The sequence below is a fragment of the Cheilinus undulatus genome, linkage group 17 (assembly GCF_018320785.1).
Source record: "Cheilinus undulatus linkage group 17, ASM1832078v1, whole genome shotgun sequence".
In the NCBI taxonomy this organism is placed as follows: domain Eukaryota; kingdom Metazoa; phylum Chordata; class Actinopteri; order Labriformes; family Labridae; genus Cheilinus; species Cheilinus undulatus.
Genome location: NC_054881.1, coordinates 40,245,031 through 40,269,774, shown reverse-complemented (window position 1 = coordinate 40,269,774; position 24,744 = coordinate 40,245,031). Strand labels below are relative to the sequence as shown.

The following is a 24,744-nucleotide window of genomic DNA, read 5'->3' as shown; positions in this document are numbered from 1 at the left end:
TGGAAAGGAACTATTAATGCTGAAAAATAGAGAGAGGTTTTAGAGCAGCATATGTTCCTATCCAGACAACGTCTCTTCCAGGGAAGGGCTTGAATATTTCAGCAAGCTGATGAATAAAAAATAACTAAAATTGGCAGTAGGTGGGGGGAATGAGAGAAAAATAACTTATATTGGCAAAAAGCAGCAAAAATGTTGGAGAAAATTAGTGAAAAGTGACTAGAATTGGCAAAAAGCAGCAAAAAGGTGAGGGAAAATGAGTGAAAAAATAACTAAAAGCAAGAAAAGGCAGCAAAAATGTGGGGGAAATAAGAGAAAAATGATTAAAATTGGCAAAGAGCAGCAAAAAGGTTGGAAAAAATTAGTGAAAAGTGACTAAAATTGGCAAAAAGCAGCAAAAATGTTGGGAAATGGGAAAAAGTGACGTATAATAGCAAGAGGCACCTTAAATGGGCAAAAATGGTAAAAAAGTGCAAAAATTGTAAATAAGGGCAATGGAAATATACAGAAAAAAAGGAAAGGTTGACAATTAAGTTTGACAATCAAAGCCTACTTTATTAGTGTGGGAAACAAATTGCAATTGATAATTCTGAGGTCAAAGTTTCTCTTTTTTATAGTTTTCTGGGGAATATTATTTCCAATTAAGACATAAAAGAGTTGAGTATCACTGATCTAAATACTGACAGTATGTCAATGTGATTTTTCAGGGGTTTTTTTTAATTTGTATTATTATTATTATTTATTATTTTTCTAAAATTCTGTTTTGGTTTTGCCATGATGGGGTACTGAGTGCAGATCAATGAGAATTTTTTTTTTTTTCTGGGCTGCATTATAACAAAACTGAAGAAAGGGGTCTGAATGCTGAATCTGTGTTTAAGTCACATTTATTACGTGCTTAATTCTCATGATTGATATTCTTAATTTAAAATAATCCATTTTGAAAATCACAACATGCACACTCACTTGGAGTTAAACTGGAAGTAAATTTTAAGTTTTACTCAATAGTTTTACAGTGTAATTCTGCACAAATGTGCTGAAATCTCTGCTACCTAAAGTAGGATATTAGGTGTTTGTTCCCCCTGCAGCGTGTGTGGAATAAAGGGAGAGAGAGGCAGCTTTTATTTGGCCAGAGGAGTGGGAGGAGGAGGAGGAGGAGGAGGGGGGAGTGGGAGGAACTTGTAGAGTTGCCTGCAGATTTCATTGAGAACTCGGAAAGCAGCAGGTTAACATCGATGAGCTGACTGAGCCCCCCGTGAAGACTTTTGCTCTCTTTCTGCTGGATTTACTGGAGGATATTTATTTTTATTTCTATTTTTTTTTCAAGCCAACATCTGGAGTACACTGGATCTATGCGCACCCTACGTGGGAGTCAACGACGTTTGTGAAGCTGAAGAGGAGGAATGTATCGTTTCTTTGTGAAACTAACATTTCTGATTCCTGCGATCGTCATCTCACAAGGTAAACAGAGAGATTTCTATCAGAGGGAGGAACTTTTTACGCTCTGATTTAAGATTAAAAGTTGTTGTATCCATGTAAAAATACAGATGAAGTCTCTGTGGGATGTTTAGGAGTGTTGCTTGGTCGTGGGAATGATTTCAGTGCAAGTGCACGAGCCAAGTGTTGCGGTGCGTTTGGCTGCTGACTTCCCCAGTGAGGCGCGCGCTTGTTAAAGTTATTTTACGCACGTTAACTTTCTACTAAGTGCACACAAGCAGGCCAGGCAATCTTAAAGTAAATGTCTTTGTACATGTAAACAACAGAAACAAAGCAGGAAGTTTCTGTGTGGGACAAAACGGCTGATATGATTGGTTATCGGGGTCATATTTAGACTTTATTGATAATTCTCTATTACAGACAGGATTTTGGCCTGTTTTAGTGTTAGTTTTTAGATAGTTGCGAGAACCGGTTTTAGAGGGATAATTGAAGCTGGTGCGTGTGTTGGTGCAGGGGGGGACGCTGAGAGGGAGGGGGGGTACCTTTTGTCTGCATGTGTGGGAGAGTGTTGTGAGTGAGGGGGGGTTGGAGGAGGTCTGCCGGTAAACAATGCCCGAGGAGAGTGTTTTATGGCTCGTGCTGGACTCTGATTTCTTTTGTTCCGCATCTGAGCCCCGCAGCTGCTGCGCTTTCCCCGCAAAAGCGTGCCCCCTTAAAAAAAAAAAAAAAAAAAAAAAAAGCCACGCACCACGCGCTCCACTGCTGCTGCCCTCACCGGTATCCACAACAGGCTTCCTTCCCAACCAATATCCCCTGTGGGCAAGTGTGTAACAAATCAATTAAAGATCAGCGTGTGCACGCGCAAGTGTGCATGCATGATAAAAAAACAGAGAAATTCCTGTGAATTAAGATGAATTAAATAATTTCACTTATGAATAATTCCCGGATTTTAGCTAGGCTAATCCTTGCTAATCCTAACAGCTAGCTTAACTGTGCAGATGGATGATACTTTCCTGTTTTCTAACTGGGGTGATCACGATTACAGAACGTTTGATAGGATACCTGACATGCAACTGAAAGTCTGCGCACAATCTGACTTGTGCAAAAACACTTGCATAAAAAGACTGCATGCATTTTTATGCAGGGCAGGTGATTCTTGCCACTTTTGCTCCTCTCGTTCATTCATTCATGTACTTTTTTAAGATGTGGTGCTTCCTCCTGCATTGGAAAGCATAAAAAACCTGTTGGTACAAGTGTCACCTCAGAGTTAGAGCTGTATTGTATGGTCCTGAAATGGAAACAACATTGATTGAAGAAAAAAGTTTAGTATCAATGCATTAGAGCAGTGGTTCTCAACCTTGGGGTCGAGACCCCAATTGGGGTCGCGAGACATTGAGAGGGGTCTCCAGATGCCTTAAAAAAAAAACTAAGAATATTTTTTAAATTACACTGCTGCTACTTTATACCAAATCTTACGAAACGTTAATCCCATTTCATCACTTTTAACACCAATTTTAGCACATTTTTGCCACTTTAAACCCATTTGTGTCAATTTTAAACCTTTCCACCACTTTCTCTGCCTGTTTTTGCCACTTTCTGCCTCTATAACCACTTCTTACATCCCTTTTGGCCCCTTTTAACCACAGTTATCCCATTTTTGCCAGTTTATATCAATTTTTCATCCCAGTCCACCAAAGTTTTTGCACTTTAAAGCCATTTCAGGCACTTTTTAATCCCCTTTAATCGCTTTTTATGCCCGTTTTTGCCAACTTCATCATTTTTTTGGTTAGTTTGTGCCATTTTTAACCCATTTACAGTGCTTAACAAATTTATTAGACCACCCTAACCCTAACCAAAGTAAGGTTTATGCCACAGCTGCCCTAAATTAACAGCATTGGTAATTACCAAAATCATTTTTTATGTTTCTGTAATGGTTAATACACCAATATGTAGAAGCTCTTTAACCCAAATGATATTTTTAATGCTAAAATACAATTATTATTGTTATCCATGAATTTTCTAATAGTAAAGCACATTGATAATTCTTGATTAATATGTAAAATTATAGTTATTGCATTCCTGAATAGAAAAATGAGTTTTAGTGGTTGAATGTTATGCTTGATTCATTTCTGACTTTTCAGAGAAGCCCAGTGAGCCAGCTCAAATTTGGGTGAATTCAGTTTGAAATCCGCATTAAAGCACTTCATGATGCTGGATGGTCTCTGAGACAAATATGATAGGTGGTCTAATAAATTTGTTAAGCGCTGTATGTTCTTTAAAAATCAAATTTCAACATCCTTTTCCACAACTTTTTGCCATTATTAACTTATTCAACCATTTTTTTTACCAATTTTAAATGTTTTTAACAAAAGTTATTTTCGTTTTAAGAAGACTTTATACTACACAAATGAGTAGATAGAGATGTTTGCTGCTTTGATAAGAGTGGATATTATTCAGGTCAAATATAAAACATGGTTTCACAGCTTAACCTCACAATGGACCATGATTTTGCTGACTTCCATGGGCCCCCAGTTTGGCTGGGTCTCAAAACCCCTTCCCCTTTATCCCTCCCAATGGGTGACCTTGTCTGCAAATGACTTCTCTTGCATGTTCATGGCTGTGTTCAACCACCTTCAGGTAAAGTGGGGTCCCCGGTCTCTGGCACCTTTATTTTGGGAGTCGCGGGCTGAAAAGGTTTAGTACCAAAGCATTGGAGACTACGCCAATCACATTTCTGCCGTTTTAACCCACTTTCTCTGTGCCCAACAGGTCTAAAATGCTCCCTACCCACTGAATCCTGCCTGAATGGAGGCTGGTGTGAGGCCACCTCCAATGGAAACGGAGAATGCAAGTAAGTAACAAGACCAGCAATGCACTTCCTGTGTTTTTGGCGTGTTTTGGAATCTGCCCAGCCTTAGAAGTGAGGTTTAGTGTAATTTTGGTACTTCAAAGTGCTTTTTGGTTGGAAAAGAAAAGGGGCCACATATCCCTCCTTTCATTCCAGCCTTTGAGCGGGCCCCCAGACCCAGCAACCGGAGGCCCTTGAGTTTTTATCCGCCCTGGTGTGTGCTCCGGTACCCCTCCAGGAGCCACATTTCTCCGCGGTTCTGCACACATTCTCCCCCCCAAAAAAAGAAAAGAAGTTAAAAAAAGGAGAGTTCCAAGAGAGGTTCCTGGACAAAAGCTGGGCCCCTCCCCTCCTCCACACACGCACACATCAGTAGACGCCGTTAATGAATGCAACACCCCAAGCAAAGTGAGAGGACGCGTCCAGTCCTAAATCTTGTTTTTCTGCCCTTTCACGGGCGACAGCTGGGGCTCGCCCGCCGCCCGTCACCCATTGTCCTGCAGTCAGAATAATGCTGTGTGACTAATCTGAGTGGGGCTTCCCATCATGCCACAGCCACCCCAAACACCACAACACACACCAAACCCCTGCCATAACCCCCCCTCCTTCAAACCCTCCCCAGTCTCCAAAAAGGCTTGTCTCCTGCTTTTTGAATGGTGACAACCCCCCCTTCTCTACGTCCAACCTCACCCCGCTTATGATCTCCATTAGAAAGCCAGATGGCTGTGAAATGTAATTGGATTGGATGTCAAGAGAGTGAGATTAATTGGAATAAAGTGCAGAAATTTGAAGGCAAACAAGTGGGAGCAGACAGAAAGGCAGATTGTGGGCTGTTTGTTTGGGCTATGGATTCATGTTAATAGTTTGTGGGTGAGAAACCTGATATGCTAACTGCTTAAGCTAACTGTAGTTTATGCCTTTTAGCTTGCCAAATCAGCTTTAGTCTTATTGTGCAAAAACAAAGTAAAACTGGGGCGATTTGGAGATTTGTTCCCTTTTAAAGTGGGACAAAAATGTTAAAACTTCAAAAACATAAGTGTGATTTGTAGTTTCAGCATTGATTTCATCCATGTGTAAAAAGGACTCAAGGGTGGCCGATTACCCTCGGGGCATTTTGGTCAGAGGACAAGGGGGAGCGAGCCCATGCTAGCCTCGGGCCACCAATTCAAGATATCTAATCTGCACACTCCACACACATACACAGACCCCCACACGTGTGCACCCACAGAACCTCCACCTCCTCCTCCTCCTCCTCTACAAAGCTGTTATTGTGGTCTCCATCTTTGCTCGGTCCTATCAAAAACAGACAGGATGAGAGCATCACTTCTCTTCACCCACCCTCGTGCTCTCTCTTCCTCTCTGCTTTTCCTGCCATTAATCATTCATCCCTGCCAAGCCAGGCACCCATCACTCATGGGGAGCAGTGGGAGACTTTCAGACGAGTCATCAGAGGTCAGAGTGTAGCGCCTACAGCAGAGGAGGAGGGGCAGCCAGTTATGCACATTAGGGGTTTTATTTGCACTATTGCAATTTGTGCCAAACTCACTAGGTTGGAAAGTTTTGGTGACGTACATAAAGTGGAAAGCCCACTGGTGACAGGAGTCATTTTAGAGGAGTTTTATGTGGTTAAGATTTGCATTTCCTGCAACTCAAAGTTAAATAGAATGGGTAATTGCCAACACAAACCTACATATGTGGCTTACACTGAGTCAGGTTGTGCATTGTGGCGAGTCCGCAGCAGTGTAAGGTGACACAGATTCAAGTGGTGAGATAGATTTAGACCCTCTTTCAGTGCAGTTCCCACGAGTGTGAGAACAGAGTGAAATCACATGTTGGCATAGAGAACGAGGTTAGGCCTGGTGCAAAGTGTGGTAATCGGATGTCTTATGGATGGGTTTTGTGGAATTAAATCCACGTGGAAACAAAACTGGTATCCTATATTTCCTTCCTGCATTAGAGGATGTTTTCTGTCTTCATTCTAAATTTAGTTACCCTCAATTTAAATCTTTTCAGTAGGCCTTTGGATCACTCCTGAAAACAGGAACTGGCTTGTGTCCTGTTTATTGAATTGCTGTAAATTTATCCCTTGGAGGAAAATTGTGCTTAGCTTTCATTTTAGGACACCTGTGTCACCTGTATCTGCCAGACTAAGGCTGAGCAGGGTGGCAAAATGTAATGGTTTTGTCTTGAAACAACTAAATTTTACTTCAGAAGTCCAGTTTCAAGAGCACGTTTACAATTCAAAATCTGTAAGAAACGACTTTTGAAATTGAGACAGATGATTACTCAAGTAGAAGTACAGATACTGGTCTATAAATCCACTCAAGTAAAAGTAAAAATTTATCAATTTAAAGGACAACAAGAGAATTTGTACGATATGACAGAGCTGCAGTAACTCTCAAAAATCTGTGGCAAGGTGGGCAATCCATAAAGATAGAGAATGAACTATGCATCCTTTAGGAATATCTTAAACCATTTGGGGTGCAGAACTCTAAATCCATAAATGCAACACTCCACGTAGCCTAGCAGCAGTCCTTTTCAATTGTAGCTACAACTGTGCAAATTTAGATTTTATGCACTTTGATATAAAGTTTGAGATAAAGATGGGTAAGATGTGACCAAAATTATTATTTAGAGAATGTTGTTTTATTTTTTCCATTCTATTTGTTTTACTTTTATTCAAATGAAAGAAACATTTCTACTATCTCAGGTTATGTCCAAACACAGCTCTGTTGTTGTGTTTTTAATGCACTTTTTGACAAGCTTTTGTCATATTGCCAAATTCAAAAGGGAGACTGTGAATAAAAAGTGCATATTTTTCATCAGATTGATCCGTAGTGGTTCCAAATTTGACATTACCAGCTGCTTACTAGGTGCCGAACATGTCTGGCCCGGCTACATTTGTTGATTTTAAAATGTGGCCCAGCTGAAGTTTCTTCTACGTGTTGGACTCAGTTGCCAGTTTTTGTCAGTCTCTGTCGCGCCTAAGCCTAACCCTTGGTGCTGGATCTCAAATATATCACCTTCCCCACTGCCTTACCCTGAACCTAACCACTCAGGTTTTAATGCCTAAGCCTAACCTTAGACGTACGGACTTCCGGTATGGATTGGATGTATGTCGGCCATCTTGTCTGCAGCAAGGTACTCTTGTGGCAGATGTTGTACTGTTAGCATGCTAGGCAAAATAAGTTCAGTTTCTTCAAGTGGAGAATTTTAAGGTAAAATAGAAGTTACATGTATCTAATAGTTAGAGAAACTATAGGCATCAAATTCAGATTATAATCAACTGATGGTCATTTAAAACGTACAAAAACATTGCAGTTACTGTATTACAGTATACTAACATAAGTATACGATGTGAGATACATTGTTATTTCCAATAAATCAGAGCTATTCAGTTACAAATTTAATAGGCCATATTTAAAAATCAAGAAATGTAGCTGGGGCAGACATGTTTGGCACTCAATAAGCAACTAGTAATGTCAAATTTAAGCCAATACAGATCATTTTGATGGAAAACATGCACTTTTTATTCATAGTCTCCTTTTTACATTTGGCAACATGACAAAGGCACATCAAAAAGTACATAAAAACTAAACAACAGTGCTGTATTTGAACATAACCTGAAGTTGAGATGGTTTTTCTTCACTTGAATATAAATAAAATAAAATAAAATAAATGAAAATAAAAAATGAAATGAAATTCTGTAAATAATTTTAGTCACATCATATCTTGGGGCTACTTCTATCAGTATTGCTAGCCACACTTTAGAAACACGCAGTGCATTGTAGGTAGACTGTTGCTAGTCTACAGAGTGTTTCATTCAGGATCTGAAATACTGTGGGAATTTATGATAACTTGTGAAACAGGTTGCCCTCTGCATCCCTGGCATGACCACAGGCTGGGCCACTTGGGGGTTGGTTCAGGGCCGCATGTGGCCCCCGGGCCGCTAATTGAATAGGCCAGCAATAAGTACTGTGGTGTTAGTTACTGTGACTTTGCAACACTAGGTTAACACCAAGTAGCATAGTGTTTGTTTGTTTGTTTGTTTTTGACTGTTTCTCAACAGGCAGCTTCAGCTGTGGCTGTAGTTATGTTGAACACACTAAATATAGCTGAATCTGATTTAAAAAATTATGGTATTTCTGTTACAGGAGACAACAAGGTAGCTTTGAAATGCTTATGCTCAGATAAACGCGATGAAAAACCACAGCTCTCTCAGTGTTAGCTGGCTGGAGTTATTTTTTAACTCTGGTTTTAGGTTGCTCTCTGCTTTTAATGAGCGCTTTTCGGTTACTGTGTCTCTTTAGATGTAAAAAGAGAACGTCCTAGTTTTGGGAAAATCAGTGTCTAGACATAAAGGTGCATTTCAGTTTGTGGTAATGTAGTAGAGAGATGAGAACAATAACAAGCAGCTCTTATGGGGAAGCACGTCAGCCATAGCTTAGCGAAGTGAGAGGTTATCTGAAGGTCTGGGGCTTCCTGTTTCCCATGGCGCTGTAGTCGTCTTGTTATGTAGGCAGCTTAAAAATGTGTACGGGCACAGCGTTGCGTGAGTCAAATTTAGTTCCCATTTGTGACAAAGTAATGAGGGCACAGGGAGGTTGAAAGGTTGTTGCCCTCAACCCTGCCTTTGCATGACTGAGTGCTGGGTTGATGCTGCTTTGCTGAAATAGACACTGTTTTGGTCTGAGGTGACTGTTAATAATAAACCCAGAAAACATCTCAACTGTCTTGCTACATGCTTGAAATGCTGCAAGACGTTTGACAGAAATAGACTCAGGGCAGAAAACGGACTGAAAGTCTGCTGTGGTTGGAGAAGGCAGACCTCTCTGACCTTGCACTGAGATGTCTGGTGTTGCATATTGATGATAAAATGTCTCACCAGTAAAGGCTGTCTGGAGCACCACTAAAAAGATGTTCCACTCTCTCTTAAGGAATGCCGCTCTTCATTTGTCCTCCTATAGGATTACCAAGCAGGTCTCTGCTAAGGCTCAGCTCCATGTGGGCTTAAGCGACTTGGGAGCACTGCTGGGTCAAGTGTGCCTGCTGGTGTTGGGCTTTTATTGGGGTTTAAGCTGCAAGGCTGCCACTCCCTTGGTTGGGCCCATTCCCGAGATGCCTGGGCCCTCTTATTAAAGCAATGAATGAGTATAGTAGGACATAGCATTTAAAGTTTCAATTTTAGGGTCATAAAAAAAACCACATGATGCTACTGTTGAGAGAGAAATCTCTCAAAGTCATGAAGTCTGGATTGGAGCCTCACAGTAGACTTGGAGTTGATCAGAATCTGAGCCTGGAGATCCTCAGAGCGGGCCGATCAAAGCTGTGCTGTCAGGGCAAAGAGATAAGGGCCTATTTGGCTCTAGTGGGTGCTGAAAGTTCACAGACTCGAGCGCAGGCTGTCAAATACAGACTTCTTCCTGCAGGTCAATGCTGCATCGGGCATGGAGTAAATGGGTTAGATGTTTACGTGTATCTGTGCATGTTTCCTTATCTGTGTTTTGATTACACGCCTGACAGGAAGCGCTATCAGCTTGAGCATTTAGTCATGTCTCATTATCCCTTATGTCACCTTATACCACATTAGCAAATCTGCTACAAGAGACGAGAAAGAATGGGTGGAAAAGAGAGGCGTGTTGAAATCTGATAATGGGCCAAGTTTGGCTTCAAACTGAGAATATTGAGGTTGTATGTCACATACTGACCTGGATCATCGTCTCCAGGCCACTTGAGACCATGTGTTGTCAGTAAAGCTGCTCAGAGGGTGAGTGAATACAGCCATCAAAAGCAATCTGTCACATGTAGAGAAAGGTGCATCGCCTTGTTTAAAGTTGAGGCCTTGTGTTTGTTGACTGGTATTTTGCATGCATGAAAGTGATCTTGTTGTTGTTAGTCAAGCAGGTGCTTCTTCCTTGTCTCTTTGGCTGACCCTCGTAAATCTTTCTAATAGAGGGTGAGACAGGAAATAGCTCAATCACAGCCAAAATGATTCTCTATGAGCTTCAGTGTACTATTGTTTCTAACATTTAACTCCAGTAAGCGTCCCTAATATTTTGACCTATCAATCTTACATTGATATTTCTGTGACTTAACTTTACACCTAATATAACAATGTAGGCAAACTTGGCAGCAGCCTCATTAACACTCATCTAACAGGCAGAAACCTGCAGCAGAACTGGATTGTTTGATAGACTTCCAGTGTAAGCAGCTGGGATAAAAAATAAGATAAAAAACCACATGGAACTAAATTATTAGCCCCCCTGATGCTAATATGTGTCTCCTTTTTGCTGGATAACAGCCTGCAGTCGTTTGTTGTAGTTTTCAACAAGTCTCACACACTTCTCCTGAGACATCCAAGCCCATTCTTCTCTGACCAATCTCTCTGGCTTCTCCAGATTTGATGGTCGTCTGGCATGGACATTGGTCTTCATCCCACAGATTTTTAATGGGATTCAAGTCGGGGCTTTGTACAGGCCAGTTCACTGGTCTTCTGGAGATAGTTCTTCATCAGGAGCCACGTATGTTTTGGGTTTGCATGAGGTTTTCCTTCTAAATCTTCATGTGTCCTTCTCTTTTCATGATTCTGTCAACCTCTACAAGATTGCCAGTTACAGAAGAAGAGTTACATGCCTCTCCTTTCTTTCTCCAAACAACATCCTTTTGGAGAGCTCTAGTTTGGTCTCATCTGACCAAAGGACATGCTTACAGTATCAGAATCTTCCTCCAGTAGTGCAACCTCTCAGTCCATTCCCGTGCAGAGCTCTAGTGATGGTCTTCTTGGAGACTACAATTCCTGACTTGGCTGAGTCTTTCTCTAGTGTCTAAGCAGTTATCCAGGGGTCTTCAGACACATCTCTTACTAATTTTCTTTCCAGAGTCGTTGAAATCTGTCTGTCATGATGCTTTCTCTAGTGACAACTCAAACCCATACTGATGTTTAATTCTGTGGAGATAACTTTCAGTTTTAGCTAAATTTTAAAAGCTTTGAGCATTACAAAGTGAAAGTATGTCATTGCATGACAGTGGTTTGTGCTAAAAAGTCAGTTCTAAAGGGGGCTCATAATTTAGACACTTGTGGTTTTTGGTCTTGCTAACAGATGTGTACCCTGAGGTCAAACTCTGGCTAATGATTACACACATTCATAGCTAACTAGACAAAATAAATGAGTGGGAATGGGTGCAGACAAATGGCCACTTAAAAGATAAAAAGGGGCGGGGGGAGGGTGTTGAAGTTATTGAATTGACAAAAGAGAGATGTTTTGCTTTCATAAAAGGTGTTAAAGTCACACTCGCACATGTAATCACTGTACACACGTGTCGGCCATTCACATAACATTTTCCACAGCAGTGGCATTTCCAGTGCACGGTGGGATTGGCTTTGTATCGCAGCATAAAGTCATCCCCAAAATGGCAGATGGTAGATCAGGCCCAGCGGGGGAGCGAAGGCAAAGAGGCCATCCCACAGTCACAAAAGTGTTTGGGGTCAGAGATCAGGGAAGCATCTGCTCCGGCCTGAGGGGACATAGCAGCGCCGGGAGAGACCTGTTGCCGTGGTGTGTGCTGCTTGGCCTTTCAGCATGTGGGTGGATCTTTATCTCAGACAGGACTGACTTCAGGACAAAGAGGATCTATTACAGTTAGCTAGCGTGGGATGATACACACGGGTGCACACACTGTTAGATGAATCTGGTTTCTTGTACTCTAGGAAATAGAGTTTGGATTGAAAAGAGAAATAGTGAATCAGCTAGGTGATTAGTGAGTGTGTTTTCATGGTAAAGTGAAAAGGGAAGCAGGGAAACTTCAAAGACACCCCAAATGCTTTTACAATCTTCTGTCAATTGCGACTGTCTGGGTCCCCTGTGGTGCACAGGAGACTGTTAAAAACTCACTGATTGGTCTCACCTAACTAAGTCAACAAGGGAGTTTTCAGCAGTCCCGTGTGACATAAGGGGAACACTGTAAAAAGCAAACTGCTGAAGGCTGTAAAGAGTTCTCAAGGGAGAGAGAAAAGCAGAATTTGATCCACGAAAGAAGATGTAAGAGTCAGAAAAGAGGAAATTGAAAGAGGAACAGGTAAGGAAGAGAAGAATTAAGAATGATTTTGCACTCAAGGTGGGGGTGAAGAGACAGAAGTTGCAACAGCTGACTTCACATGGGTTCTTTATGTCCCTGGAGGAGAGGTTGGCTTGCCGGCACCCCCATCTGACACAGGGGACAGAGGGGAAGGAGGGAGGTGGAGGAGGGATAAGGAAAGGGGGGAGGAGGAGGGGGAGTCCTGTCCAACAGCTGCCTTCATTAACATGCGCACCTGCTCCCTGTGGAGATACTCAGAGGCCAACAGATGCCGTCTCTTACACGTAAACACTCACACGCTCACACAAGCAAGAACACACTCTCACAAAAGCCCCGATTCAAAGATAAACACTTTTTGGGGTGCATTTTAATGCTCCTGCACGTGACAGAAAGAATATTAAACATCTTCTGCACATTAAAGAAATCAATCTCTTTCTACCTTTATTTGTAAAATGCTCAAATTCTGCAGAAAAATATCACGCCAGCACTCATTGTTCTTTCGCCAGTCCAAGCTATGTGACTGTAGCAGCATCCATCCTTAGTGTGGATAGAAGGGAAGCAAACAGAGGCTTAGGGCCTGAATCCAGAGGTTCATATAGGACATCCAGAGTCGGCACAGTCCCCTTGATCTCTAGGGTCACTGTGGATGAGTGCGGACAGCATCGGGGTGAAAGGTAGATGGGAATGGGCTGTTACAGCAGAATGTGTTTTCAAGGTTCTGAGGGAGTCTAATCCAGAGAGACGCACTAGAACAACACGCTGTCCCCCTGTCCTGCTGCAGTGGGACTTGTCTAGGCGGGAAACTTTACCTCCCCCCACTCTTTCCCCCCACCCTTGCCGCTTTTGTTCTCATAATTGTTCCCATGATTCAAACAAAAAAAGATCCTCATTTTCTAATCGTTCTGTCTATTCACAGGTGCCCTAATGACTACGTAGGAAACCGTTGCCAGTATCCAAGTCCCTGCAGCCCATCACCCTGCAGAAATGGCGGCGAATGCCGGGCTATTTCCCATGGCAACACGTTTGATTTTAAGTGCGTGTGCCGCCTGGGTTTCACCGACCGGCTATGCCTGACCCCTACCAACCATGCCTGCATGAGCTCGCCCTGTCGCAACGGGGGAACGTGTGATCTCATTACTCTCACTTCCTACCAATGCCGCTGCCCGCCTGGCTGGTCAGGTATGTAGATAAAAATCCAACATATCTTTATAGTTTTATCCCTCTTTCAGCATGAAAATCAAGATTATCTTCCTGTTCTTTTTCAAGGTAAAACCTGCCAGCTCGCCAACCCATGCGCCTCCAATCCTTGTGCAAATGGCGGTCAGTGCTCAGCCTTCGATTCCACTTACATCTGCACCTGCCCACCCGCCTTCCATGGTCAAACCTGCAAGCAAGACGTCAACGAGTGCGCCCGGACCCCATCTCCTTGCTTGAATGGTGGTGTGTGCGTGAATGAAGTGGGCTCCTACCACTGCCGCTGCCCTCAAGAGTACACCGGCCAACACTGCGAGAACACCTACCTGCCCTGCAGCCCTTCACCCTGCCAGAACGGAGGCACCTGTGTGCAGAAGGGAGACACCACCTACGACTGTAGCTGCCTGCCAGGTAACACTCAAGCAAGAGAACTCAGCGCCATTAATGTAGCAAAAAAGAAACAAACACATGACATATGGAGTTGCATATGTCTAGTGCAACAATGAATAAACACTTTTGTTTTCCAATTACATCAGTTGACCCAAAAAACAGTCTGTTGTTGTAGTAAACTCTGACTGCGAGGAATGAGTAATCTCTGCCCTCCTCCACCCACCGCCCCCTCCTGCCAGTCTCTGCTGCCAGGATGCAGACGTTTCCTTCTGATAATCACTGTCAACGTCCAACAACAGGGATAAGCACAAATGTATAGATACACACCCTATTCATTAGGTCAAACACAGACTCAAAAATCCTTCGTGTGTTCGGCATCTTTATTGTGTTGGCACCTTTATTGTGTTGGCACCAAAATCCGTTGTGGTATTATGTAAACTTTGTCTTTTCTGCAGAAACAGCAATTGTGAAGAAAGAATCTGCTTGTATGGAGTATTTTGTGATTATTTAAGCTAACTTTCTTGTGCATGACCTCAGAGAAAAAGCTGTTTAGATATGCAGATGAATATGGTGCGATTGTGTGTTAAAGTTTAACCCTTGCTGTGCGTCTCTTTATGGGTGTCCATGCTGGAATGTGCCGAGATAGTGGAGCCGCACGGGCATCTGCAGAGCCCGGGTTGATATTTAATCAGACTATCAAAGCTGTAAAACACCCACTCATGCCTTTGATGTTTAAGGAGGAGGCAAGTTTGCCTGTCATCTATGGGCATTAAAACAATCTGCCACGAGGATGTGGCGAGCTTATCTTTTACCTAAGTGTACAATGTGATAACAACAGGAAGACGCTTTTGAGTGTTAACTTAGATTAAATGCAGTTTGATCTCTTTCTGTATCTTTATGACTCCTAACCTTCTCTCATCTTGACTTTCCTTTTTCTTCAGGATTTAACGGGCCACACTGTGAGCACAACATCGATGACTGTCCGGGTCACAACTGCCAGAACAGCGGTGTGTGCGTGGATGGAGTGAATACCTACAACTGCCAGTGCCCGCCTCATTTCACAGGTAACCTTTTGTTTACAAAATCTCTAACCTTTTAGTCTAGTTTTTAAATTAAATTTAAAAAGTATGCTGCAATTAACACTTTTAAAAATTCAAACCCTAGAATATTGTTTGTGGACATCGATAATTCTTTTTATTAATGCCAGTAAAATTAAATCAAAATCAATTATGCGCAATATAATTACTGACCTTATGCAACAGAGGTCTAGTCATTTGGTGCTAGTAGTCTCACAGTTAGTAAAATGGGGATCACCTGAGAGCAATGAATGCGTCTTAAGTTGTTGTGGTATAAAACCCTTTTAATGATTTTATAAATCAATCATGGTCAATATAATTTGGCATTTTTGCCAAAAAAAAACAAAAAAAAAAAACATCATTAATGTCAGAGTGAAAACAGATTTCTAAAAGGTATTGTCAATTAAATAAAAATATGTAAGATAAAATAAGTGATTGCATAAATATTCATCCCCTTTAAAGTGACCATCCCATGTGTCTGGAAGGTCCAGTCACTTATTAATCAGTATTCCTGGCTACTATTACACCATTAAGACAGGGGGGGGGGGGGGTTGCCTTTCAGTTACATCCCGTCCAAGAAACATAAAAAAAAAGACATTGACACATAACAGGGGGAGGACAGGAGCGGGAGAACTGCGGGTCAGCCACACGAGCGGCGCCCCTTTTACACATGGACACAAAAACATTTTCCAAAGCACTTTACAGCCCTCATTTTCAGTTAAATCCATCATCAAGAAATGTAAGGAATATGGCACATCTGCCCAGATCAGGCTGTTCTCATGAACTGAGTGACCATGCAAGAACTGAGACTAGTGAGAGAGGCCACCAAGACACCTGAAGGAGTTACAAGCTTCATCAACCAATGTTGGCCAGGTTCTTCACCAGTCAAAGCTTTATGGGAGAGGGGCAACGAGAAAACTGAGGTTGAAGATAACTCATTAAATCTGGACTAGAGTTCACCAAAAGTCATGTAGGAGACTACATGGTCAAGTGGGAGAAAGTTCTTTCTTTCTTTGAGACCAAAATGGGGCTTTTTTGGCCATCAGATAAGCCACAAACACACCATCCCCACTGTGGAGCACGGTGGTGGCAACATCATGCTGTGGGGATGCCTCTTGGCAGCTGGCCCTGGAAGGCTTGTAAAGCTAGAGGGTTAAATAATGACTCAGTGCTGTGATTGCAGCAAAAGGTGCATCCATGCTGACTTGAATGGGGTGAATTTTTATGCATTCACTTCTTTAACATATTTTTGTAGAAATCTGTTTTTACTCTGACATTAAAGAGGTGCATTGTAATTTCTTTTGGTCAAAAAAGCCAAATTTTATCGACCATGATTGAGGTTTTCTTTTATGGTACTACAGAGAGGCACAGGGGGGCCACAAAGGAAGTCAACTGAAGTGACCATATATTGCCCATTTCAATGGTTTCAGGTCAATACTGCACTGAAAATGTGGACGAGTGCGAGTTGATGCCGAACGCATGCCAGAACGGAGGAACATGCCATGACACCCACGGCAGCTATCACTGCGTCTGTGTCAACGGATGGACGGGAGATGACTGCAGCGAGAACATCGACGACTGTGCTAGCGCCGCTTGTTACCACGGTGCTACTTGCCATGATCGCGTCGCCTCCTTCTTCTGCGAGTGCCCACATGGGCGCACAGGTACAGCTAACTTCAGCTTCACCAGACATCCAGACCTAAACTAAGACTTCCAATGCATAAATTTACCTTTTCATTGTGTTTGCAGGTTTGCTGTGCCACCTTGATGATGCATGCATCAGCAACCCATGCCAAAAGGGCTCCAACTGTGACACCAACCCAGTCAATGGGAAAGCAATCTGCACCTGCCCCCCTGGTTACACCGGATCAGCCTGCAATCTAGACATTGATGAGTGCGCCCTTGGTAAGCTTGAAATTCAACACTTTCTTTCTACTGGTTTTATGCTTTATGATCCAATATTATAACTTGGTCCTTACATTTTCCAGGTGCCAACCCTTGTGAGCATGGTGGACGCTGCCTTAACACCAAAGGCTCTTTTAAATGCAAGTGTCTCCAAGGATATGAAGGTCCTCGCTGTGAGATGGACGTCAATGAATGCATGTCCAATCCTTGCCATAATGACGCCACCTGCCTGGATCAGATTGGAGGGTTCCACTGCATCTGCATGCCTGGTAAGAGTAATGGAGGAGAAAGAATCTTTTTCATTTTCTCTCATTGTTTAATCCCTGGTCATGGAAGGAAAAAACCTAACTCTTGTGTCTGGGGCATTTCAGGATATGAGGGTGTGTTCTGCCACATCAACACAGACGAGTGTGCCAGCCAGCCCTGCCTCAACAATGGAAAGTGCATTGACAAGATCAACTCCTTCCACTGCGAGTGCCCTAAAGGTGAGAAAATATGAGGGAATGTGAACAGAAGAGAAGAGATTCTTTAGTCTCTTTTAACCCTTTTTTGTTCCGATGGGGCAGCCAAAGGGCTGTAAAAGAGTGGATCATTAACTTAGCCGTCAATAAGTGTAGCACGCCAAACATGGCAGCCAGATTGAAAGTGAATGATTTACAGCTTCTAATAGTGTCACTGAAAGGTTTCAGGGTGAAGAGGGCAGGGTGGATCAGGTCGTGGGAGCATTAGCATATTTGGCGGGCATGGGAGTTTGAGTAAGAGCTTAGCGCCAAAATTAGGGGGCAGGGATTGGTTTATGGCCGGTAAGCTGGAATCTATTGTGTTGTGGTTTGAAAGAAAGATTTCACCGCACAGTGAGAGTGGAGAAAGGGGGAGGGGGTGGTGGAGGAAGGAGTGTTGTGGAATGGTTCGTTAGGAGTTTCGGTGCCCTGTAGACCTACTTCAAATGCAAATCAGGCATTCTGTCCTCCTTTATGCACACTGTAGCCTAAATAAAGAAAAGTAAAAAGCTTCATTTTTCCTGATGCATGTGCAGGCTTTGCTGGGAATCTCTGTCAGGTGGATATTGATGAGTGTGCCAGCACTCCATGCAAGAATGGAGCTAAGTGTACAGACGGTCCAAACAAATATACCTGTGAATGTGCTGAAGGTAAACCACACAACTTTAATTTTTCCCACTATTTAATCAAAAATATCTCAGCATTTTATGAATTATTTACTTTGATTTTTTTTTTTCTAGGCTACACTGGTCAGCACTGTGAGACAGACATCAATGAGTGCTACTCAGACCCCTGCCACTATGGCACCTGTAAGGATGGCCTGGCCTCCTTTACTTGCTACTGTCGCCCTGGTTTTACTGGCCGCTTGTGTGAGACCAACATCAATGAGTGTCTGAGCCAGCCCTGCAAGAATGGTGGCACCTGCCAGGACAGGGAGAACTCATATATTTGCACCTGCCCTAAAGGAACAGCAGGTATGATTTAAAACCCCTAGCTCTGGCCACACTTTCATTAAAATGTTAAAATATCACCTGCTTAATTGTGCTACTGATTCACAGGTTTTAACTGTGAGGTAAACCTGGATGACTGCAAGAGCAAACCCTGCGACTACGGGAGGTGCATCGACAAAATCAACGGCTATGAGTGTGCATGCGAGCCGGGCTACACAGGTGAGTGCTGGGTGGAGCTTACAGGTGTAGGGGGTTGGTCCCTTGAGCTTTGGGAGGGGCAGGTAGGACAGGTGGCTGGCGGGTCCGCTCCTGTGAAACAATGGTGTTGGATTGCCTGTGCGCTAAGAGGGGATGCGGGGGTAGAAAAAAGGAACACAGCCCCCAACCTGATACACACACAAAGCGCTAACTTTGTTTGCAGTCTGAAAAGGCTGAGCTTGTATGAGTCTGAAAGGTGATACTTTAAAAGGACAAGAGCCTGGCCTTTAATCGCATAGCTGCTGTTTATTAGTGTCAAACTCCACGTCCAATCCCCTAAATATCTCACCTGATTTCCTTCTCCGACTCTTATCCACCTGTTACCTACTAGAATGTAAGTAAATAAACCTGTACCCAAACAAGTGTACCGCTCTAATCTTCCTCCTTTCGTGGCCAAACCGAGCCGGTTCCGACCGGTAGTGGCTGTGTGATTATGCGAGAAAGAGGGCAGGGAAGGACAAGTGTGTGTGCAGGCTTCTGTGCATCCCTCCTCCTCTTCGTCCCCTCCATCTTTTTGTGCTGACGGGGTGAGTGTGGAGGGCATGGCGGGACTGAGACACACAGGGACAGAGGACTATTGTAACTGAAGATCAGGCAGTTGGGACCTCCCCTCCTGATTGATGAAGAGCAAAGGAGGAGGAGGGGGCTGGGTAGGGGAATCAGAGGGGGGTTTAATTGTTACTCGGCTGTGTGTGAAAATGGTCTGGCCTTCTGTCCCTGTAAACAGCCCCTGGATGGCGGGGGGGTGGTGAGTGTGTGAGTGAATAGGGAGAGTAGCTGCAGCCATCTCCTGGCAGCACCTCCCCCTCACAGATCCAGCTGAAACCCTCCTTCTGCCTATTCAAAAGGGCCCCTTTCAATCAATGGAGGAGAAGCAAAGGGGCCTCCAGGGGCCGCCAGGCTAGGCACACACTAGGCCTGCTTCAGCTTCTGCCTGTTGAATGTTCAGGGAGTCTTTAGTGTTAGCTTGCTCTATTGTAGCAAAGCCGCACAGTGCACCTCAGCTAGCAGCTTGAAAAGGTTCAGAGAATACCACACCGGAGAGCCGAGCCTCCAGCTGTGGAGCTTTCAAAATGGCCAGTGATGTTATTTTTCAATTCACATCTTTCACTCAAGATATTTGCTGCAGGGGGGCTCAATGGAAGCTCATTGGTTAGTGGGTTAGCTACTTAGGGTTACAAGTTGTATCCAGAGTCCCTATAAAAAGTATAGACCCCCTTGGATGTGTTCCCCTTTTATTGATTTTATAAATGGTCAGTATAAAAACTTGAGTGTAGTTAATGTTGAATTTCCTTCGGGATTAATGAACACCTTTGTCTAAAGGGTCCAGTCACTGGTTAATCAGTATTCCTGGCTACCATTACACCATGAAGACAAAAAAGACCTCCAAGCAACCCAGGGAAAATATGATTGAAAATTAAAAGTCAGGGAATGGAGACATTTCCAAAGCACTGAACATCCTCAAGAGATCAGTTCAGTCCATCATCTAGAAATGGAAGGAATACGGCACATGTGTAAATCTGCCTAGATCAGGCCATCCTCACATGCTTAGTGAACGTGCAAGAAGGAGACTAGTGAGAGAGGCCACCAAGACACCTATGACTACTCTGAAGGAGGTCTGATGAGACAAAAATGCTGCTTTTTGGCTGTCAGAGAAGACACCAAACACTGCTGCTTCTCAGCAGCTGGCCCAGGAAAGCTCACAAAGGCAATAAAAGGGTAAAACATCCAAGGGGGTAAATACTTTTTATGGGCTTTGTCTATTTGACTTCAAACTAGAGTTTTAACAACTGGTTTGATATGTGCCAGCCAGGTTAATCTACAATATTTGAAGGTATTTGTCTGCCATCATAAAAGTTGATGAAAATATATTTTTTGAAAATTAAAGTAAAAAAGTAGAATCTATTTAATAGACCAGATCATACTAAAACCATACATCTTTGTCTTTTAGGAGCAATGTGTAACATCAACATCGATGACTGTGCCATCAACCCGTGTCACAATGGGGGCACATGTGTGGATGGCATCAACAGCTTCACCTGCCTGTGCCCAGAAGGCTACAATGACGCTACCTGTCTGTCTCAGGTGGATGAGTGTGGAAGTAACCCCTGCATCCACGGCCGATGCCAGGACCTCATTAATGGGTGAGCAAAGACCCATTTTGAGCTTAAAAGCAGTATGATTAAGGAGTATACAATGTGAAAAGGGCTACGGTTAAGAAGTAATTATGACTGAACTGGCTGAAGTTATTAAACATGGAATCATTAGATGCTTAGAGAAGCACCCCTTAATACAAATACAAATACAAAAGCAATGATCTAACCCTTTTTCTCTTGTGTATTAAAGCTATAAATGTACCTGTGACTCTGGCTGGAGCGGTCCAAACTGTGACATTAACAACAATGAGTGCGAGTCCAACCCATGCATGAATGGAGGAACCTGCAAGGACATGACCAGCGGATACCACTGCACATGCAGAGTCGGCTTCACAGGTCAGTTATAAGTTTTTTTTGCGAATTTTCTGCTAGTGCTCATTAATGGTACATTTCCACCAATTGGTCCAGTTTGTTTGAGCACAGTTTGGTATGGTTTGGTAGGTTAAACCCTAATCTTGCATGCGCTTCCATGTCTTACTTGGTGGGGGTGGGTATAAGCCAAATGACGATAGGTGCATACAGAAAGAATGAAGAAAGTGACAGTAAACAAAGTGCAACTGCAGAGGACGGCCAACAGTTTGTGTTTTTCCCCTTGGCATGTAGCTTCACCTTTTGGGCTCCACCTTTTAGGGTCAGATAGGTGTCCCTGGTATCCCAACAGACTACAATAGTCAGAAAGTTCAGGATTGTTTTTTTGGTGCGTTTCCTAACCTTTGGCTGTGGAAACACAAATACTGGACCATTTGGTGAAAATTTATCTTAAGAGTGAGTGTGCATTGTTAGCCTGTGCCTAACCCCAGTGTGTTCTCTAATCCCGCCACTGTAGGACCTAACTGCCAAACTAACATCAACGAGTGTGCCTCCAACCCCTGCCTCAACCAGGGCACGTGCATCGACGATGTGGCCGGATACAAGTGCAACTGTTTGCTGCCCTACACTGGTATGACATGTAGCTGCTTCTTTCATCCACGGGATCAGACTACTCCCTGGGCTGTTTGCTGCTTACTCAGCTGTTTGCACATATCTGAAAATGTGAAGACAATCTTCCAGGCTCCACGCAGAAGGCTTATCCTGTCCTGTTTTGTGTTGTTTAAGAAAACATCACCGATCGACTACTAGCAGGGATGTCTGCTTTTGGCATCCCAGTGTGGAAAGATCAGCCGGCCTGCTCTGCAGGAATAACAGCATACGTGCATGTGCATGTGTGTTTTGGAATAACATGCCACAAAAGGCTAATATAGGCAGGAGAACTGGAGCCTGCTGCAAGCCCAGTTCCCACTTCCTGTTTCCTGTCTGTGATCACACAATAGCAGGAAACAGGAAGGCCCTTCCTGTTTGGCTTAGTCGTCATGGAAATGGATAAGGAAGTTGAATGGAAACTGGGATTTATGTCACTATTGAAAATCAAACCTTTTCAGGGGTTTTAGCAACATAGTACCTTACTTGGCTCTTGCGTACTGATGAAATAAAGTCTATTTGCAATATGATGCAAGTCTATTGGTTCTCAACTGGTGTAGCCTCAGGTACAACCAAAACCTCTTTAATGAGAAATTGCAACCCAAACATCTAAAAAGTTTCATGTTCTCATATTTGTTTAGGTTTAATGTTCGAGTAAGGAGTGTAAGTGGATCAAAACATACAATTGGACAAAGAGATTTTACTCAATTTTTCTGTGATAATGTGCATATTTTGGATTGTTTTCATGGAGAAACAGCCTTGTTACCCCCCAAAAAAGAGTTTAGTGAGTTAAAATATCAAGGAAACATGGCTATATATTTATTATAAAGGTTGAAAGGAGTAATACACAATGTATGAATGCATATCTACTAAGGCTTTCAGTCATTGTGTAGAGTTTTTGGCCTCATTTTCCCAAGTACACATTCATGACCCACTGCAAAAAAAAACCCAACCTATTCTGGGTCCTGACAGACCAGTTGATAACCACTGATGTAAACCCTGATGTCTTTCTTCTCTGCCAACAGGTGAAAACTGTGAAACTCTGCTGGCCCCCTGCAGCCCCAGACCCTGCAAAAATGGTGGAGTTTGTAAGGAGTCAGAAGACTACCAGAGCTTCTCCTGCATCTGCCCTGAAGGATGGCAAGGTAGCCATACTTTAATCCCTTCTCTGTTTAATGCATATCCATTGCTAGATATATACATTCACTGGTAATTGTGTTTAACTTTTCTGTAACTTTTCTTCTCTCCCCCTCAAGGTCAAACATGTGAAATTGATATAAACGAATGTGTTAAGAGCCCATGTCGTAATGGTGCTCTTTGCCATAACACAATGGGTGGCTACCAGTGCAAGTGCCTGCCAGGTTACACCGGCCAGAAGTGTGAGACCGACACTGATGACTGCAAACCAAGTAAGGAGCAGATCTCATCCCTGAAAGCGGGTATATCGTCTACCTTTGCAGAGATTATGAGTAATCTTTGTTCCTCTTTTCTGTGTTTCAGATCCCTGCAGTAACGGTGGTCTTTGCCGCGATGGCATCAACACTTTCACATGTACATGTCTGCCTGGTTTCCGCGGGGGCAGATGTGAGCAGGACATAAACGAGTGCGAGAGTAACCCTTGTAGAAATGGAGCCAACTGCACTGACTGTGTCAACAGCTACACCTGCACCTGCCCACCTGGCTTCAGTGGAATCAACTGTGAGATCAACACCAACGACTGCACCGACAGGTAGCTAAAGTCTCTAATACGTACCATAACAGTCAAAGAAAGTCAACCAAAAGCATGCTTTATAATGTTTTACTGTGTTTTCTTCAGCTCTTGCTTCAATGGGGGCACCTGTGTGGATGGAATCAATGCGTTCACCTGCCTGTGTTTGCCTGGATTCACTGGCAGCTACTGCCAATATGATATCAACGAGTGCGATTCAAAACCATGCCTCAATGGAGGCTCTTGCCTTGACAGTTATGGGACATACAAGTGCACCTGTCCTCTTGGCTACACTGGAGTCAACTGTCAGGTAAATTGAAATCCTCTTTTTCATACAGATGTGCCTCGTAAAAGTTGGTGTCATGCATTTTACCCTTATTTATTGTTATATTCAAGTGTTTTCATTCTGTTTCCCTTTAGAATCTTGTGCGCTGGTGTGATTCATCCCCTTGTAAAAATGGAGGCTCATGCTGGCAGCAGGGAGCATCTTACACCTGCCAATGTCAGACCGGATGGACCGGACTTTACTGTGACATCCCCAGTGTGTCTTGTGAGGTTGCAGCCAAACGTCAAGGTACAAACACCAGCCAATAGCATAATGGACCTTTTTTTATTTCAACTCAAACTTGAAAAGCCCATGGTGTTTGCTCATTTTGTAACTCCTTTGTTGTCAATTCCAGGTGTGGAGGTGGCTCACCTGTGCAGGAACTCAGGCCAGTGTTTGGATGCTGGAAACACACATTACTGCCGCTGCCAGGCCGGCTACACTGGGAGTTACTGCCAGGATCAAGTGGATGAGTGCTCACCAAATCCTTGCCAAAACGGAGCTGTCTGCACTGATTATCTGGGAGGCTACAGCTGTGAGGTAGGTCAATCTCACACGTTTGATCTTCAGGTGGGGATGTCAGGGTACCAAAATCTCATGGTACAATAATAACGTGGTAAAAAGTCCACGTCAGTTGGCACTGTTTGATCAAGCCAGCAAGAGGAGCACAAAGGATGATGGGTAAGCAAGGGCCAGTGGTAACTGTAGTTTAATAAGGAGAGGCTTTATAGGAATAATTTATTGTGTGAGCCTCATTGGGAGCCAATGAGGTAGCTTGGCAGAGGAGACTGATGTACGCAGGGAGATGAGCAGAAGGTCTGGACTAGACGCTGATGAACTGAATGGAGGCAGCTGGGGTGGAGGAGGGTTGCAGCATCCACACTGAAACGACAGGCTGACTGTGAAAGAGAAATTTTAAATATGACAGGTGCATGATGATTGGTGAAATGAGGTTGTAGTAGAATCTGAT

At 43.3% G+C, this 24,744-nt stretch overlaps 1 protein-coding gene across 1 annotated transcript in view; it reads left to right on the top strand.

Annotated features, from left to right (window-relative positions):
• The first annotated feature begins 1,219 nt into the window (after nt 1-1,219).
• Nucleotides 1,220-24,744, top strand: part of notch1a (notch receptor 1a) — a 32,095-nt gene continuing 8,570 nt past the window's right edge. Inside the window, exons 1-21 of the mRNA XM_041810864.1 lie at nt 1,220-1,455; nt 4,201-4,282; nt 13,272-13,534; nt 13,622-13,960; nt 14,881-15,003; nt 16,446-16,679; nt 16,765-16,920; nt 17,004-17,189; nt 17,292-17,405; nt 17,957-18,070; nt 18,161-18,394; nt 18,479-18,589; nt 20,580-20,772; nt 20,975-21,120; nt 21,611-21,724; nt 22,767-22,886; nt 22,998-23,150; nt 23,242-23,470; nt 23,558-23,759; nt 23,870-24,023; nt 24,130-24,314. Of these exons, the coding sequence (XP_041666798.1) occupies nt 1,398-1,455; nt 4,201-4,282; nt 13,272-13,534; nt 13,622-13,960; nt 14,881-15,003; nt 16,446-16,679; nt 16,765-16,920; nt 17,004-17,189; nt 17,292-17,405; nt 17,957-18,070; nt 18,161-18,394; nt 18,479-18,589; nt 20,580-20,772; nt 20,975-21,120; nt 21,611-21,724; nt 22,767-22,886; nt 22,998-23,150; nt 23,242-23,470; nt 23,558-23,759; nt 23,870-24,023; nt 24,130-24,314 (3,510 nt within the window). The 5' untranslated portion in view covers nt 1,220-1,397. The remainder of the gene's footprint in view (nt 1,456-4,200; nt 4,283-13,271; nt 13,535-13,621; nt 13,961-14,880; nt 15,004-16,445; nt 16,680-16,764; nt 16,921-17,003; nt 17,190-17,291; nt 17,406-17,956; nt 18,071-18,160; nt 18,395-18,478; nt 18,590-20,579; nt 20,773-20,974; nt 21,121-21,610; nt 21,725-22,766; nt 22,887-22,997; nt 23,151-23,241; nt 23,471-23,557; nt 23,760-23,869; nt 24,024-24,129; nt 24,315-24,744) is intronic.